The sequence below is a fragment of the Nycticebus coucang genome, chromosome 4, assembly GCF_027406575.1.
Source record: "Nycticebus coucang isolate mNycCou1 chromosome 4, mNycCou1.pri, whole genome shotgun sequence".
NCBI lineage: Eukaryota > Metazoa > Chordata > Mammalia > Primates > Lorisidae > Nycticebus > Nycticebus coucang.
Genome location: NC_069783.1, coordinates 133,739,483 through 133,753,694, shown reverse-complemented (window position 1 = coordinate 133,753,694; position 14,212 = coordinate 133,739,483). Strand labels below are relative to the sequence as shown.

The 14,212-nt window shown below is 50.9% G+C and overlaps 1 protein-coding gene across 2 annotated transcripts; it reads left to right on the top strand.

Moving 5' to 3' along the window:
- Positions 1–419: 419 nt before the first annotated feature.
- Positions 420–7,271, top strand: ZNF70 (zinc finger protein 70). Of its 2 annotated transcripts, none has more exons than XM_053588910.1 (2): positions 420–886; positions 4,528–7,271. In XM_053588910.1, the coding sequence occupies exon 2, from the start codon at positions 4,607–4,609 to the stop codon at positions 5,948–5,950; it is 1,344 nt and encodes a 447-aa protein (XP_053444885.1). In that variant the 5' UTR covers positions 420–886; positions 4,528–4,606; the 3' UTR covers positions 5,951–7,271. The 2 variants fall into 2 exon arrangements, with proteins under 2 accessions (XP_053444885.1, XP_053444884.1); XM_053588909.1 differs by having other exon boundaries at positions 882–910.
- Positions 7,272–14,212: the final 6,941 nt, after the last annotated feature.

Genomic DNA, 14,212 nt, shown 5'->3' with positions numbered 1-14,212 from the left:
CGTTCTATTGGCCTCCTGAGGGAGTTTCTCTTATGGGCTGGCAGCTGCATCTGAGCGGCAGGGGCCAAGCGCCAGAGCACCGGGTGCAGGGATAAGGATTGCCATCAGAAGCAGAGCTGAGTGACTGCAAGTGGGGAACATTCCTCTTCCCTCCCGGTGCCCCTATGAGGCGCCTAATGTCTGCGGGTCAGCCCTCGGCTGCACAGAGTTGGGGGGCCCCCAGGTCCTGAGAAGGTCCGCCGACACTCTCAGCCACATCCTGGGCTTTCGCCGGCCTGCTACTCTCATCTACGTCTCTGCAGGGGCGGGGAGGGAGGGCAGGCAGGACCTGGGCTGCCCTTGAAGAAGGGGGCGGGTGAATCCTAACAGGATCCTCGGACCTGTGCGGGAAGGCCAAGTCGACAGCTTGGTGACATCCTTCCCCTTCTCTTGAAGACCCCAGAAGCCTCGGTGGCCACTGGCTCGCACCCAACCCCAGGGCAGGTGCAGCGAACGCCTGCAGCGCAAGGCCAGCCGGTCCCTCCCGGCCTCAGTTTCCTCCTTTGGACTCCCGCCAGCGCTTGCCCAACTCTATATTCCTTACGGCCAGGACGCGCTGTGGGGATGGCCGGAGCCCTCTTGCCGACCGAAGAGACTGCCGCTCTGAGTCCTAACGCCGTAAGGCCGCACTGCTAACCGTGGCAACACCTGGCACCAGGGGACCACCGAGACGTCGGGACCTCCGCGCGGCCTAGAGTGGTCCCGGAAGTGCCCGCGGGCCGGGGGCGGGGCTCGGGGCGCTCCGGCGGCCGCGATCTCCGCGTCAGCAGCTGCAGCAGAGCGAGGCGGCGTCGGCGGCGTCGGCCGCGGGTTGGAGCAGTTCAGGTGTGGCCCCGCCCCGCCCCAGGTGAGCTGCCCCGCCCCAGCCTAGGTGAGTGGCCTCGGCCCTCTAAGGTGACCTGAGTTCGCCTGACCGCCTGTCTTTACGGTGGCCCCGCGTGTGGGTGTCTCCAGTCAGTGGGAATCCTCTAGAGACGCCGCGTCGCCTCCCAGGCAACGCGTGCGGGTCCGTGGACGCTCCTGGGCCTCCAGCCTGGAAACCCTACCGTCCTGAGAGTTTGCCGGTGCCCAGGCCCGGGGGGCTCCATGGAGAAAGGGGTGACAGATGCAGGAGGCCCTGGGGGAGGCCCCGAGAGGGGACGCATGGGGTTCCAGACCTTTGGATTTTCGGTCCCAAAACATTTAAGACATTGTTAGGCACGGATAAGAGATTGCCAACTTTTTATCCAGAGTGGAGACTTCAGCATATAGGGGCTACGTAGTGCGAATGGAAAATTCCTGAGGAGGGACACTTGGAAACACCAGGGTTTTACAGGTGGGTGGAGGAAGAGTTGCATTCCACAGCAGGAGGGAGAAATCAGAGGGCATAAACATTGGGAAGAAAGCTTTCAAAAACTGATGGGATAAAATGAGAATGGGGTTGGGGGTGGAGATGAGGTGGGGCTAGCTCAAAGCTTTCAGGTACCCAGGTAGGCAATGTGGGTTAGTAAAGGGTAGGCCCGTATTGTCACATCTTTCAGTTTTTCAAGAGAAAGCTTAGAGACTTACTGAATGTTAAATACTGCCAACTAAGTAAAATGAGAAGGAAAATCCCAGCTCTTTGATAGCCAAACAAAATGTGTCTGTGGCAGGATCCCCAGACTGGGCTGCTAATTTGCAACCTCTGAAATGAAGGGTTTTGAGAAGGACATACTGGAGAGCAGTGCCAGTTGGGGTGGGAAGGTGAGGACTGGGAAGAGAGGGATTTGGCAATAAGGAGGTCACTGGATGCCAGAGATGAGGTCCCAGCTGAAATCGGAAACTCGAAGTTTCTGGCATTGCCATACGTAGCTGCATGATTTTTCTTGGCAACATTTAACATCTTAGAAGGAATTGGCAGATAGGTTGGGAGTTAGCGGTTTGTTGCAACAGGACAAGGAGGCGGGGTGCATGACGCCGTCTGGAGAGTTGAAGGGACACCCATAGTTAGACTCACTACAGATAGAGAGGGTCTAAAAGCCAGACAAGGAAGGGGTGGAACTAGAAGAGGAGAACCTCAGTGAAAGTGGGAGGTTGCTGGATTTTGAGATGGGATCACTTAGCCCAAGTGAGAGAACTGGAAAGGTTAGACATGGTGGATTGCTGCAGAGGAGGAGGAGGGCAAGAGGTACTGAAGAGATCAAAGAAATTTTTGACAATACTTTAGTCTTGTGCTTTTTTTTTTTTTTTTTTTTGAGACAGTCTTGCACTGTCACCCTGGCAAGTGTGCAGTGGTCTCATCATAGCTCACTGCAGCCTTGAACTCCTAGGCTCATGCAATCCTCCTGCTTCAGCCTCCTGAGTAGCTAGGACTACAGGTGCCCCACCACCATGCCCAGCTAACTTTTCTGTTTTTTGTAGATTGGAGTCATGCTCTTGCTCATGTGCTCAGGCCTCAAAGTGATCCTCCCACCTCAAGTGATCTAAAGTGCTAGGATTACAGGCATAAGCCATCATGCCTGGCCTGTGCTTTTTTCATACTGGTCTTTCTACTGGTTGGAAAAGAACAAGTAGTATTTAGTCATTTTTTTGTAGAGATAGGGTCTCACTATGTTGTCCAGGCTGGTCCCAAACTCTTGGCTCAAGTGATCCTCTCACTTTGGCCTCCCTAAATGCTAGGATCATAGGCATGAGCCACAGTGCCCGGCCTGACTAATCGTTTAAAACAATCATTTCCAAATAGAAATGAGTTCCACTATGACTATTTTGATTAATTTAGTATGGCTTTTTTGAGCTGGTTACTCTCTGAGCTTTAGCAGAAGGATAATGTAACTTCATATAGGATTGTAAGGATTAAATAAGATGCTGTGAAGTGTGTGGTAGTGTCTAGCACATGTAGGTGCTCCACAGATATAAGCGCCTATCATTGTCATGTCCCCTGAAGACTTTGTCTTTGTCTAGCACAGAGGTTTCTGAAGGGTTTTCTGAGGGGCTTCCTTAGGGGCCACCAGAGTAAGGGGTGGGCTGAGTGGGGTGTTCCAGGCTCCTCCTTTGTCCCTGCTGAAGCCCCGCCTTCAACTGAAGCAGCTCTGTTTTTATCTGTTTTATTATTTATATCTCCTAGAGTTGGACAATTGATTTATTTGAATAACGTGTTCTCTGGCAACATAAAGAACGGTGACAGTTCTGGCACACAAACAAATGGCTTTTGCTCCACTTGATGATTTATTCAACGACCATGAACATTTGTGCTGGTGACTGGAGATTCCAAAACAAAGGAACACAGTCCTTGCCCTGGGAGGGTTGAAGGCTAGTGGTAGGGAGAGTCTTATAGACACGCAGGGAGGGGAGTGTTGTGATGAGGTGCTGGGTGCACCTCGGGATATCCTGAAGGTGTGTCTGAGATGGTCACAGTCTGAGGGTACAGAGAAGGGGGACATTTGGATGAGTCCAGAAGGTTGAACAAGCAACAGTCTGAGGATGGGGGCAGGACCTATAAAGAAGGAAAAGAGTAGTGCCCATGAGTTGTTAAGCTGGAAGGTTAGGAGTGTATGGGGGAGAGAGGCAGGAGACAGGGCTGGAAGGGCCGGCTATGAAGGGGCTTTTGAAGGACTGGGGCTGTCTCAAGATCCTAAGGAGGGAAAGGCCATGATCAGGCTTGTCATCATTTGGGAATTTGACTGTGGTATCTGTGTAGAGCATACCAGAGGGAGGGGTGGAAGCTGGAGGTCGGTGGCTAGTTAGGAGGTGAATATTGAAAAAATCCTGGGGAGGAGCACTGAGGCCTGAGCTGCAGAATGGGCAATGAGGACAGAGAGCCAGAGACTCCTTCCGTGAAGCCTCAGGAAGTGGACAGGAGCAGATGACAGCGTAAGAATGAGATGGTCTAGGCTGACTCTGAGGGCTTGGGTTTGGACACCCAGCTGGAGGGAATGTGGTTAACCTAATGTGGGAGGAAAGTGCTCTCTTTTTTCCAAAAATTCTGTCAGATCATCCAGTACCTCAAGCCTTGCCCATTTTCCACAAGGGCTCCACTTCCTATGCTGGAGTGCAGTGGTGTGACCATAGCTCACTGCAGCCTTGAACTCCCACCTTAGCCTGCCCAGTAGCTGGGACTACAGGAGTGTGGCACTGAGCATGGCTAATTTTTTGTTTTTAATTTTTTGGAGAGACAGGGACTCACTATGTTGCCCTGTCTAGTCTCAAACTCCTGGCCTCAAGTGATCCGCCTGCCTCAGCCTCCCAAAGCGATGGGATTTCCTCTTCCTGTTTTAGTTCACTTTTCTGAACCTCTTCAGCCCTCAGAGTCCAGACACCATGATGTGGCCCTTCACTGTGTCTGTCTGTCTCTTTCCCTTGCAGTTATTTCTGGTAAACAAAACGTGTCTCTAACTCTTTTGGGCTCATCTCAAGGGTAAGACTGTGTCTTACGCTTACTTGGTTGTTTCCACCACAGATTCTAGCACAGGAGGGAGGCGCACATGAGCTGCTTGGTTTGCTGACTTGACAACATCCCTGTTTTATTTTCAGATTCTGAGAACAGTAAATACAGTCCAAAGAGGAGCATTTTTGAAGAAATACAGTCATTGGGGGTGATATAAGATTCACAATGGAGGTTCCCCCAGCCACCAAGTTTGGTGAGACCTTTGTGTTTGAGGACAGGTTAGAGACGCAGCAAGAACTTTTTCCTGGGGTGGACCTGGGGGACCCTTTTCTTCCAGAAAGAGGTTTGGAGCAAATGGCTGTTATCTACAAAGAGATCCCTCTTGGGGAGCAAGATGAGGACCGTGACGATTATGAGGGGAATTTCAGTCTGTGCTCAAGCCCTGTTCAGCATCAAAGTATCCCCCTAGGAACCGGGTCCCAGGACGATGAGCTGTTTAGCCAAACCTTCCTCCAGAAATCCGACCTCGGTGTGTGTCAGATAATGCACCGTGGAGGAGAGTCCAGTCCACGCAGTTGCGTGGAAGCAGACGGGGGGGACTCGGGACCGACCGCCACTCGCCGCTCGCCGCAGCCGGCCAAGCCGTACGCGTGTCGGGAGTGCGGGAAGGCGTTCAGCCAGAGCTCGCACCTGCTGCGGCACTTGGTAATTCACACCGGGGAGAAGCCGTACGAGTGCTGCGAGTGCGGGAAGGCGTTCAGCCAGAGCTCGCACCTGCTCCGACATCAGGTCATCCACACGGGGGAGAAGCCGTACGAGTGCCGGGAGTGCGGGAAGGCCTTCCGCCAGAGCTCCGCCCTGGCGCAGCACCAGAAGATCCACACCGGGAAAAGGCCCTACGAGTGCCGGGAGTGCGGGAAGGACTTCAGCCGCAGCTCCAGTCTCCGCAAACACGAGCGCATTCACACGGGAGAGAGACCCTACCAGTGCAAGGAATGTGGGAAGTCCTTCAACCAGAGTTCAGGCCTGAGCCAGCATCGGAAAATCCACACCCTGAAGAAGCCTCACGAGTGTGAGCTCTGCGGGAAGGCCTTTTGTCACCGGTCACACCTCATCCGCCACCAGCGCATCCACACGGGCAAGAAGCCGTACCAGTGCGACGAGTGCGGCAAGGCCTTCAGCCAGAGCTCCAACCTCATCGAGCACAGGAAGACCCACACGGGCGAGAAGCCCTACAAGTGCCACAAGTGCGGCAAGGCCTTCAGCCAGAGCTCGTCGCTCATCGAGCACCAGCGCATCCACACGGGGGAGAAGCCGTACGAGTGCTGCCAGTGCGGCAAGGCCTTCTGCCACAGCTCGGCGCTCATCCAGCACCAGCGCATCCACACGGGCCGCAAGCCCTACGCCTGCGAGTGCGGCAAGGCCTTCCGCCACCGCTCGGCGCTCATCGAGCACTACAAGACTCACACCCGGGAGAAGCCCTACGAGTGCAACCTGTGCGGGAAGGCCTTCCGGGGCAGCTCGCACCTGATTCGGCACCAGAAGACCCACGCCGGGGGCAAACTGTAGAGCGAGGGCCCCGGGCCAAAGCGTGAAAGACTTTGCCGGACAGAGCTGCTTTGCTAAGATGACGACGCCACGTGGAATCCCTTTGGCGCCAGCGCTCCCGAGGGTCCCCACTAACGGGGAGCGCCCCCAGCTGGCGCCCGGCGCAGGCTCCAGCTCTCCGCAGGGAACTGCGCGCAGTGGAGGGCGGGGCAACAGGGCGGCCATGGCGCAGAGCTGGCCTTCAGCCTTCTCGTTCTCCCGGTTGACTCCTGAGCCGACGAGACTTGATTCTGCCCTCTCTTTGCTTTTCCCAGAATCCAGAAGAAGAATATATATGTCAAGAGGGAGAAGGCTGAGTTAAACCCAGGAAAATGTCAGATTCACGCCTTGTATCAGGCTGCAGTCTGGCGCTTTTCGAAGACAGAAACCACGTTCACGGTCTGCGTCAGCAGAAGAAAAATGAATTCGAAAATAGATATGTCAGCAGCAAAGAGGGATTTTCTGCCTGGGTTGGGCCTTGGTGGAGCCACCAAATAGGTCAACAGAGCAAAGGGGGATCTGGAAGCGTGTCTTGGGATGGGGATGAGATGGTGAGCCCCCTGGGTGTGTTCTCTTAGCCCCTTCTTAGCGTGAGGACTGGCCCTGTCAGAGGGCTCTCTCGCAGGATGGTAGAGGCACTGGGCTGACTGCTTCCAGGAAAACCCTTCCCTGAGACCGGGTGCCCCCAAGATCACAGTGTGCCTTGGGCATCAGCAAGGCCCACCTCTCGTCTGGTCTGGCGGTGAGGTAGCCTCATCTCCCATGTCAGGGGACTCGGGAAGCAGGGAGGTTTGGTGGAGAAGGCCATGGTCCAATCAGAGGTCTGGGTTCAAATCCCAGTACCACCCCTGTCTACCTGTGTGACCTTGGGCAGGTCCTGTAACCTCCCCAGGCTCCATTTCCCCACCTGTGAGGTGAGGTAATGAGACTTGGCCACTACCTCTGAGGTTGGGATGAGGCGCCCATTTAGAATGAGGCCATGTGAGAAAGAGTCTTGGTTGGCAACTAAGGACAGAGACCTAAAAGTACCCCAACCCTGCCCAGAGGTGTAGACTGGAAGGGTGTCTTCTCTCTGGGTCCTGAAACAGGGCTTGCAGCAGGCCCTTCTTAGACAAGGCTCGCCCTCCATCCCTCCTTCCCTCCAGCTTGCACCTGGGCTGCACCGGCCCCACTGATGTGGCATCCCACACAGGGATGCTTCCTCCCAGATGCCATCCTGCACCTCCTGCTGTGGCAGTGTCATTCTGCCTCTCCTGCCAGCTGGAGCTCACCTGGTGGTTATTTAAGCAGTGCCATTTCCTGTGTCCTTCTCCTCCCACCAAGTCAGTCCTCTCCCCCGGAGTTGGCCTGACAGTGGAATGCTTTAGAGCTCCCCAAGGGATTATGACTTTGTAGCGTGTGGCCAGGCCTGGGGCCCTGTGCTGGGCTTTTGTGAAGCCCCTGACAGCTTCCAATGTCTACCTGCTGCTGGCTCTGGCTGAGCAGAGCTTGAAGACACCCCCTACCCCACCCCACCCCACTCCGCCTTCTCAGTGCCCCTGTCCCTGGAGCCTCAGGAATGGGCTAAGGCAGTGATGGTCAGCTGGCCTGGCTGATGGGTAAGTGTTTGTCCCAGGTCACAGGGATCTCTTGAGCTCTGCCTGTCCCCCACCCCCACCCCCCCATCACCACCAGGCTCTTCAGAGCTAGTGGAGCAAGAGACATTCTGAGATAGTTCAAATTTTTCCAGAAGTTTATAGCTGGACTCACAGTAACTCAGCATGGTGTGGTGCAGTTATTTCAGCAGATCAGAAGCTCAGCGTAGCCGCCATGTATAGTTTTGATGAATAATTGTTACTCAGTAACCGTGGCTTAGTAGGCCAGAGATTTCAAAATGATGGACGTGATGGGCTGGAGAGATCACGGAGGGAGTCCTGGCCACTCCTTCCAGCACCTGCCTTTGCCATTGAGTGTGTGAAACACTTGACCAGCAGTCCAGGTTGCCTGGGAACCCACCACACGACCAGCTGGACTGACTGGCAGCGCCTTGGGCATTGTCTGCAGCTGGCCTGTCATCTGTCAGAAGTGATGAGAGCGCCAAGATGAAGCTGGGACAGCAAGTGGCATCAGGCAGGGGCCTGGAAAAATCTACCTCTTCCCCCCTCCCGCCATTATCACCAGGCGAATGTCTGTTACCCACCTTTGGTCTCTCCCTCCCGCCTTCCTACACACCCCAGCCAAACTGATTTTTAAAGCATCACTTTGCACATGTCACCACTCTCCTTAAAAACCAACCTTCAGGAGATTTTCTGCACATAAACCCTCATTTTAGCCAACCGGGTTGACTCCCTCTGATTAAGCCATGTGGGGTTCAGGCTGCCCCTCCTGGGTGCCCTCTGCACTCACTCCCAGTGGCTCAGAATTCACTTTCTGCTGTTCTCACATTTTGGAATGTAGAATGTGCACTTTGTCCCTGCTTTCCTTTTGTGTAACATGAAGATTAAGACACCCCCCTCCCCTAAGGGTTAGCAGACTCCCATGTAAACATGATAAGACCATGTACTTTTCTTTTTGGGAAGTATGAACAGAATCTAGTTCTTTCTGTTCAAATTCTTTCACTGTTTTATTAGGTACTTTTATTTTTTTTCTGAGACAGAGACTTGCTTTGTTGCCCAGGCTGGAGTGCAGTGGCGTGTCCATAACTCACTGCAGCCTTGAACGAAGTCCTGGGCTGAAGTGCTCCTCCTGCATCAGCCTCCCAAGTAACTGGGGCTACAGGTGTGTACTACCATGCCTTGCTAATTAAAAAAATATATATTTTATTTTTAAAAAGTTATTTTTTAATAGAGACAAGGTCTCACTTTATTGCCCAGGCTGGTCTTAAACTCCTGACCTCAAGTGACCCACTTTAGCCTCCCAAAGTAATTACATATTTTAAAAAATTTCCTCATTCTATTTTGACTCTCAAGCAGTGCAAAGTTATGAGATCGTATCTGGTAATATTTTAATCAATTGTCTTTTAGTTGTTTGTTTCTGTTGTCTTACATTTCCCCCTTCCGATGGCAATAGTTTACTTAGATGTTGATGAATGTTATAAAACTCCAACTCTTGGTTTACTAATCTATTGTTTTGCCAAAGTATATGTATCCTCTTTTTTTTTTTTTTTTTTGCTTTTTATTTGAATATAGTTAATCATATTTGTACTATTTCTAGTAAATGTAGATACTTTGGTCTGTGTTTTTTTCTTTGAGTTACAGCTTTGTCTGCACTCCATAGGTTTTGACGTGTGGTGTTTTTTGTTATAGTGTTAGGAATTTCCTTTTGGTCCAAGTGTGTGTGTGTGTGTATTTTTAATATTTCTAAGTGATGAATGCTTAGGGCATTGCTGCTTATTTCTTATTGTACCGTGGTGTCAACATTTCTAAGTGTCCATAGAATTTCTTTGGGCCTGAAAATATCAATTTTTATAAAGCATTTGTGTACTCTCAGAAACTGTGTTTTTCTTCCACCAGTTCTATTTAACTCAATTTTTTATTACATTACTCAAATCTATACTTTCTCTAACTTTGGTTTACTTCAGAGTTTGTAACCCAGGGTCTATGGTCTATGAGTCTGAGCCTGCAGAGGTTTGAGAGGTTGTGGCCCCCTACGGATTGAACAGAACTGTGTGATGAGGGCATGAATGAATTGACCTGGGAGGGGCTGTAGCATTTGTTTTGTTTTGAAAGGGCTTGTCTTCAAAATGGGCGATAATCCCCAAACAGTTAAGAAAACCCACTTACCAGATCTATTCATAGTCTGATTGTTGTGGATTTGTTCTTTAAGTATTTCTATTTCATTTTTTATTTTTATTTCTCTCTTATATATATTGTGGCTATGTTAGTCATACAGTTTTCTCAAATCCTTTTTGAGAAATAGGCAGGGCATAAATTATCAGTAAGTATCATGATGTTCGGGGCATATATATTTAAACAATGATAGGTTGAAAAACTGTGCCTTTTTTTTTAGTACTCTCATTGCCTCTTCTAATTCTTCTAGCTTAAACTCTTTTCCAAATATCATAATTGAAGTCTCTTACTGTTCTTGAATTTGCATTTGCACAATAGAGTTTAGCTCAGCATATTATTTTTGAAATTTGTGTGTATATTTTGCTATACGTCTGTAACTTATAAACAGTAAATGGTTAGATTTTGTTTTCTTTCTGTAATTCTTTTTCTTATTATGTAAGAAGCTCCTATCATTAATCATATTGATGAGCAAGGCATAATATATTTTCATCTTAATATTTTAGTGTGTATTAACTCCTTTAGCCCCAAAGGCCATGTTTATCCCCTCCCCCCATGTCTGTGAATGTCATTTCTGGGTAGACTAGAGATCCGCCATTGGACCACCTGTTCCTACCATCTCCCCTCTCACCACATCTGTGTTCAGTGCCAAGCTTTGCCTGAACCCCCTCTTCAAATTATAGCCTCTGTCATCTGTGTCCTCAGCTACAAGGTAGAGAAATGATGCCAGCTCACAGCCTTGTGGGGCTCAGAGGTATAAGGGTTGGAAACATGTTTAGAAAACTCTGGAGTGTAGCTGATCATTACATTCCTAGAATTTTGAAATATTTCTTTAATTTTCTGTTTTTACTCCTAAAGTTCTTTCAACATAACAGGACATTATATTATGCTTTACTCTTTAGAAAGCAAATATAGCAAAGAACTAAACATCTAGGGACCATTTCATTCTCCCTGAGTGAACTTGTACAATCATTTAAAGAGGGTCGGGCCCTGATCTTATCCCCCCATTCCTCACCTGTCTGTCCCCTGTCAGTCCCCCACACACAACCTGTGGGTATCCCTCCAAGCTTGGCAGTGACAAGAGAATGAAAGAAACAAAGACAAGAGACTAGATAGGATTTTTAAAAAGTGGGCCGGGGGCCATCGCCACCTAAGGAGAGAAACAGCAAAGGCCCTGTATTCCAGATTAACTCACTATTTATTACATACATTACCTCCAAATTAGCAAATGAAATAGTCACAAGAACAGCACTATGGTCATCATTCTCGGGTACTTAGCAATTTCAGCTAAGCTACTTCTTAACTAACTTCTGTAACTACTTCACTCCACCTTAAGTTATTTATAAACTAAAGAACTGGGCTGCAGTTCATAGATCAAGGAACAAGACTTAGAAGCAGGATGCAAGAGCTGACAGGCTGACGGCAGGTTTGACCACACAAGCCAGCCAGATACCCCCTCCTCTCTTACTTTCTCCTTTGTGGGTCCCCAAGTCCTGTTCATGCCACTTGGCACCACCTCCTTCTCTCAGCTCATGGCTCCCACCTTAGTTGAGGCCGCTGTCATCACACGGCTTCTTGTCTGATCTGACTGCCCTTTCATCCTTTCTCAGCAACCAGAGTGATCTTTCTACCCTGCAAGTCCGATAGGGTCACGCCCTTCCTCCTAAATCTAAGTGTCGAGGCCAGCCTGCAGGCCCTGCCCTCTGTGCTCCAGCCCCAGCACACCGAGCTCCTGTGTTCTCTGCACATGTGTTCAACTGGTGGGAAGGATCTCCTTGAGAAACATCCCTCTCCCAGCCCAGCAGGAGCAGTTAGCACCTCCAAGAGGGCCAGCTCCCCATCCCTCCCTCCCCAGCCCAGTGCTGTACTCTCGATGCCAGGGTGAACTAGGGAAGACAGCCAAGTCTGGGGCCAGGACCAGCACTTTGGTCAGTGGAGAGGAGAAAATAGAGAGGGTGCCACTGTGACTATCTTCTTGTGCACATGTGCATGTCCTCAACACCTAAAAGATTTCCTAAAATCAGTGATTTCACAAGCAGCCCAGCCATGTTTTCCCCGATCCCCTGTCCTTCATAGCCCAGTTCCCAAGCAGGATGGTGCAGGCTTCAGGCAGACTCCCCGTAACAGTGGCCGAGGCTCGCCTTGCTCTTGGTTTCTGCCCTGTTTCATGGTGCTGGGTCAGCAGGCATTTTGAGGGAAGCCGGGCTCATAGAAGAGTGAACAGTGACAAGAAGAGTTTTGAGATCACAAGGGAGGATGTCATTTCACGATCTCAGTGTAGGGCTGGCAGGAGCCCGTTCCCTTGTAGTGGGTGGAGGAAGGGGAGTAAAGGAGGGAGACAGGGATGTGAGTGATGTAGCAGGAAAAGGAGAGCAAGGCCAGGGGAACAGTGCCCTGTGTGCAATGTGGGGCAGGAGGGCAGGACCCCCACACTCCTATCTGGGGCTCACTGTCCCCTTCTCCCCTGTGTCTCAGTCCCTGTGCAGGCCTGAAGCTCAGATCTGCCCGAGGGGCCCAGTTCCTTCTGCGGGGTCCCAGGAAGCCAAGCTCAGAGTCTCCCACCCATGCATGGGGGATGACAGACTTTTTTTTTTTAGAGACAGAGTCTCACATTATCGCCCTGGGTAGAGTGCGGTGACATCACAGCTCACAGCAACCTCCAACTCCTGGGCTTAGGCGATTCTCTTGCCTCAGCCTCCCGAGTAGCTGAGACCACAGGCACCTGCCACAACACCTGGCTATTTTTTTGTTGCAGTTTGGCTGGGGCTGGGTTCAAACCCTCCACCTTTGGTATATGGGGCCAGCGCCCTACCCGCTGAGCCACAGGTGTCACCCAGGGATGACAGACTATCTCACATCTCTGTAATTCATGGAATAAGTGGACTGTGACTGAGAAAGCTTCCCAAGGTTGGAAGAAGACAGATGACAAACAGCCTCGGGCTACCCAGGACACACCGTGTATCCCAGTGCAGAACACATTGTTTTCAAGCACATGTGAAATAAAAGTGCACACATGCTGGGCTGTAGGATAGTATCAGCAAATATCAAAGGGCCAAAATACAGATCATGTTCTGGGAGTGCAATGCAATGTCACCAGAAATCAATCAGAAAAACACAACTGGAAAACCACTGTGTGGTGCCACCACCCCCCGCTTCCCTGGGCCTGGGTTGCCACCAGCAAAAGCCACTTCCCATCCGTGCAACTTTGAGCTCTGCTGGCTTAGAAGCCTAAATACCTAAATACCTATTCCTAAATATAGGAATATTCTCGTGGGGGTGGCACTACAAGAGGCCACCCCCTGGCGTGCCAATTTCCTCATACCAGAGAATAGCAGACACAGGGGGGTCTGGGCATGGGGGTGCTGCAGACCACGTAGAGGGGGCCAGAGGGGCATGTCTGGAATTTTGAGAGCCTCAGGTCTTTTCATGTCTTTGTTGACGGTTACTGTACACTATAGCCACCTAACTGAGGCAGGCAGGGGTGGGGAACCAACAGCCTTCTGATTTCAAGATTGTTCTTGAACTTGAGTCCTTTGGAGGAGGAGGGTCAGCATGTTTTTGGTTATACAGGGTGGTCATGTCGTGTTAGGTAGCAGTATAATTTTGTTATTGTCTTTGCAGTCACAGGAAGGGTGCAGAGACGCCAAATTGACAAAGGTGGGCTGCCATGGTTCTGTACTGTGTCCACCTGGTAAAGTGGGAACATGGTTTCCCAGAATCCCCATCCCTATATCATTTGGGGTCAGAATTGGCCATAAGAGAAAATTGTGAAATACTGGGTGGCAGGAGGGACAGGACAGCTACTACTGACTTTCAGAGCAGGAGGCCGGGAGCTAAAGGGGGAGGTGCTGGGCTGGGCCAAGAGGCAGGTGAGGCACCCAGGCCTGTGTTTGGGAGGTGCTGTCTCAGGGCGGTGCAAGTGCAGGGCTGGTGCCCCAAGGTGAGCACCTTCTGAAATGCTGGCTCCAGCTGCCTGCTCAACACACAGGAGGGCTCCAGGCTGGGCAGCCCTCCCTGTCCTCAGGAGGAGATCAGGCTTAGGTGTGACCTGCAAGGAGGAAGAGCTTCTGAACTGACTTTCCTGCTGTGGGCTGGACCCCCCTGCTGTGCTTCATGTTTTCTGCAGAAAACCAGAGCTGGATCAGTAGTTTCCATTCAGAAACTATTTTAGTAAAGGAAAAGAGAGACACCTTAGTGTAGATTCAGCCTGAGCAAGAGCAAGACCCCATCTCTACTAATAATAGAAAAAATAGCTGGGTGTGGTGGCGGGTGCCTGTAGTTCCAGGCTGCTTGGGAGGCTGAGGCAAGAGGATCACTTGAGCCCAGGAGCTTGAGGTTGCTGTAGGGTGATGCCATGGCACTCTAGCCTGGGCAACAGAGTAAGACTCTGTCTCAAAAAAAAAAAAAAAAAGAAAGAAAGAAGGAAGGAAGGGATGGAAGGAAGGAAAGAAGGAAATAAGAAAAGAAAGAAAGAAAGAAA

Coding starts and splice junctions, on each gene's coding strand:
- ZNF70 (XM_053588910.1), top strand. CDS start 4,607: ATGGAGGTTCCCCCAGCCACCAAGTTTGGTGAGACCTTTGTGTTTGAG.